Source organism: Gavialis gangeticus, unplaced genomic scaffold (assembly GCF_001723915.1).
Source record: "Gavialis gangeticus isolate Ggan-Ray unplaced genomic scaffold, GavGan_comp1, whole genome shotgun sequence".
NCBI lineage: Eukaryota > Metazoa > Chordata > Crocodylia > Gavialidae > Gavialis > Gavialis gangeticus.
In genome coordinates, this window is record NW_017729008.1 from 31430781 (window position 1) to 31433510 (window position 2730).

General features: G+C 41.8%; 1 protein-coding gene across 2 annotated transcripts in view; it reads right to left on the bottom strand.

The window, feature by feature from the left end:
- Positions 1 to 458: 458 nt before the first annotated feature.
- MCM10 (minichromosome maintenance 10 replication initiation factor) overlaps positions 459 to 2730 on the bottom strand; it is a 45880-nt gene continuing 43608 nt past the window's right edge. The window contains exons 19-21 of one of the 2 annotated variants that reach the window (XR_002096074.1): positions 2581 to 2623; positions 1632 to 2113; positions 459 to 796 (exon numbers count right to left, since the gene is read on the bottom strand). Coding sequence is in view for 1 of the 2 variants with exons in the window: in XM_019509553.1 (XP_019365098.1) it covers positions 2030 to 2113; positions 2581 to 2623 (127 nt within the window). In the remaining variant the exon portion in view is untranslated. Of the gene's footprint in view, positions 2114 to 2580; positions 2624 to 2730 lie in introns of both variants that reach the window. The other variant, XM_019509553.1, reaches the window with a different exon arrangement.

A 2730-nucleotide genomic window follows, 5' to 3' on the forward strand; every position in this document is an offset into this window, starting at 1 on the left:
GGCAGCCCACTATTTGCTTGTTTGGGGGTTGGACAAGACAACCTATAGATGTTTCTTCCAGCTCTGCTTCTCTATGATAGCAATCCTAACACCAAACAGAGAATAAATGCTCCATAATCTGGTTTTTGCTATTTAATGGATACAAGGACAACACCTCTATCTCCCTAGCTTTCCCTTAGCTAAAGAATGAAAGCCTGGAGCCAAATTCTACAGCTGTACATTGCGAAACACTACCGTTACCACCCCATTGTTAATTCCCAGTCATAAACACTGCAGGCTTTGCATTGAGAAACTCCTGTTTCAAAGACAGTATACTGTCCGGCAGCTGGGACCAGGGAATCAGAAGCTAAGCCTTGAGTCACCAGTCAGTGGGTACCTGAGTATGTCAAGGTACTTCAGCTCCTTGCATGTAACAACCAGGCTACAAGAACGGGTCATGTAAAAACTCCTTTCTTCCCTTCTTTAGGGTGTTTACTGCAATACACATTATAGAACATGTAAGCCTAGGGATCACCATATTTACAAGGACTCCGAGTGAGGTAACAACAGGCCAAACAAACCAAAGTGTCACATAGTTCAGCACTTACAGTAATGGAATATTTGTACTCACTTGCCATGTGTTACAGCAACAAAAAAACTTGTAGAATGAGAAAGTCTGAAGGCAAGAGTCAGCTGGGGACAGTCAGTGCCCAGCACACAGGTACCATTTTCCAACTGGAGGGGTCCAGTTGCTTACTCCCTCTCCACTCCTGGCACAGGCATGAAGAAAATGAGAGGTGTTGACTCACAACACCACCTGGACATACAAAAATCAGGCTGTGGCACTTTAATTTGCATAAATTCAACTTAATTTGTGGGTTTAGGGACTCGTGGGATGCTAATGTTAGCCACAAGGCAGCAGAAGGGACACTTTCAGGGAGACTCTCAAGCCAAGGATGGTTTGTTAAACACACCAAGGTTTCTAGGGCAACTTGCTTTCAGGAAAATGAAACTGACTCTCTCCTGAGTCACCTGAGGGGTCAAACATCTGTCCTGGAGGTAGCTAGTATGCCACAGGTTGCTGGTGCTACTGGCATTCAAAGCACTATGGGGTCATATGGACTGTGGCTTCTCTATCCAATTAAAAGGATTTAAAAATGTTAAAGAAAGGGGTTGAAACTAAACACAATGTTTGCTCTCTAAAACCATGTACAAAATACTGCCAGACTCTTTAAAAGAATTAAAACACCATTTTGTGAGCAGGAAGACCTGTAACTGTAGTGACCCACAGGTGCAGATGACAAATTGACTCCAGCAGCTTAGATTTGTGCAGTGCAGTCAGCTGGAAAGAAGGGATAACATTTGCACAACAGCTTAAGTGACTCAGAGGCCTAAGCACTACTGAGTCTCAAGTCCAAGTCACTCAGCACTTTTGAACACTTTACCTTCTAAAATTTCTAAGCAGCTTACAATTGGCCCTGCAAGCTCTAATGAGCAGTTCTGACAACTATGAAAAGCCATATGTGGACGTCAGCTTATCACGTACCTACATAAATGCATCCTACAATATGTTGCTGCTTTTGTATGCTGTAACAGTGCACTGGAACAGCTGAATTAATATATTATGCCAGGATTTGTTTCCTATTACATACCAGAGACAGACTGGAAGCATTTGTGTTCTGTGTCAAAGGTCTTCCAAGTTCATAATGGCTTGTGCTGTATGATTCCAGTAACATAATTTGAATTAATTGTTCTACATACACTTTAAAATTCAAATTTCATGATAGCAGAGGTTTTGTTTCTAAATGCTATAAACAGCTTGTTCCTAAGAAGGAATCAGCATGGCCAAATATTTCACATAGTCTCTTCAGTCAAACTTAGTAGACAAAATTGGTCAGTTCAAGGGAAGAACTAGAGGAAAGACTCAGGTGCCCTGGCCAAAATAGGTTTCCCCAATTTTTCATACCAAACACAGAACCCACATGTTTTTAGTAAATGCACAATTCAAAGTCAGACAATGAGGTATATGTTGTGAAAAATCATCTGTGGGTTACTTAAGACTGTTAAGAAACTTGGGTTGTTCTTCCCCTCTTGGTAAAAGCGTTTCTCCACCAATCTTCGGACCTTTCTTCTCCTAAAAACATGAACATACAATGGATGAAGATTCAAATTCAAGCTAAGCCAGCTCCGTTAGATTTTTCTGAAAGAAGCTGAGGTAAATGATTATCTGACTAGAACACCTACACTCACAATAATCACGTCATTCCAAGAGTTCCTATGGGTGATTCTGAAAATGCAGCTGTAACTTTACAATACAAATTCCTACCATGCCAGTTTAAACAAGGCCCTAAACAAACTTAAACAATAAAAACCAAAGAATAAAAGCTAAGGTGCCATAAAATAAATAAACTATCTGTGCTGAGGCAGATCAGTTCAGGGTTGCTAGTAACATGCCAGGTGTGTTGAGAAATGCACTTAAACGGATCCGTTTCAGGAAATGGAATCCTTCACTTTCTTAGGTGGCTCATATTAGCAAAGCCTGGGAAAAAACCGCTGAAAGAATCAGCCTTATTCCCACCGTAGGCCTCAGCCTGCACCTACCTTTAGCATCCCATCTCGCTCCCATTTGAAGAGGCCACAGGTGCTGAAAGAGGAAGATGAAAGGTTAGGATTGGGTTGGAATCCATTTGCTGCACAATACCAGAGGACCAACAGCCCTCCTACATCCTTCCAACAATGCACAGCAGCCAG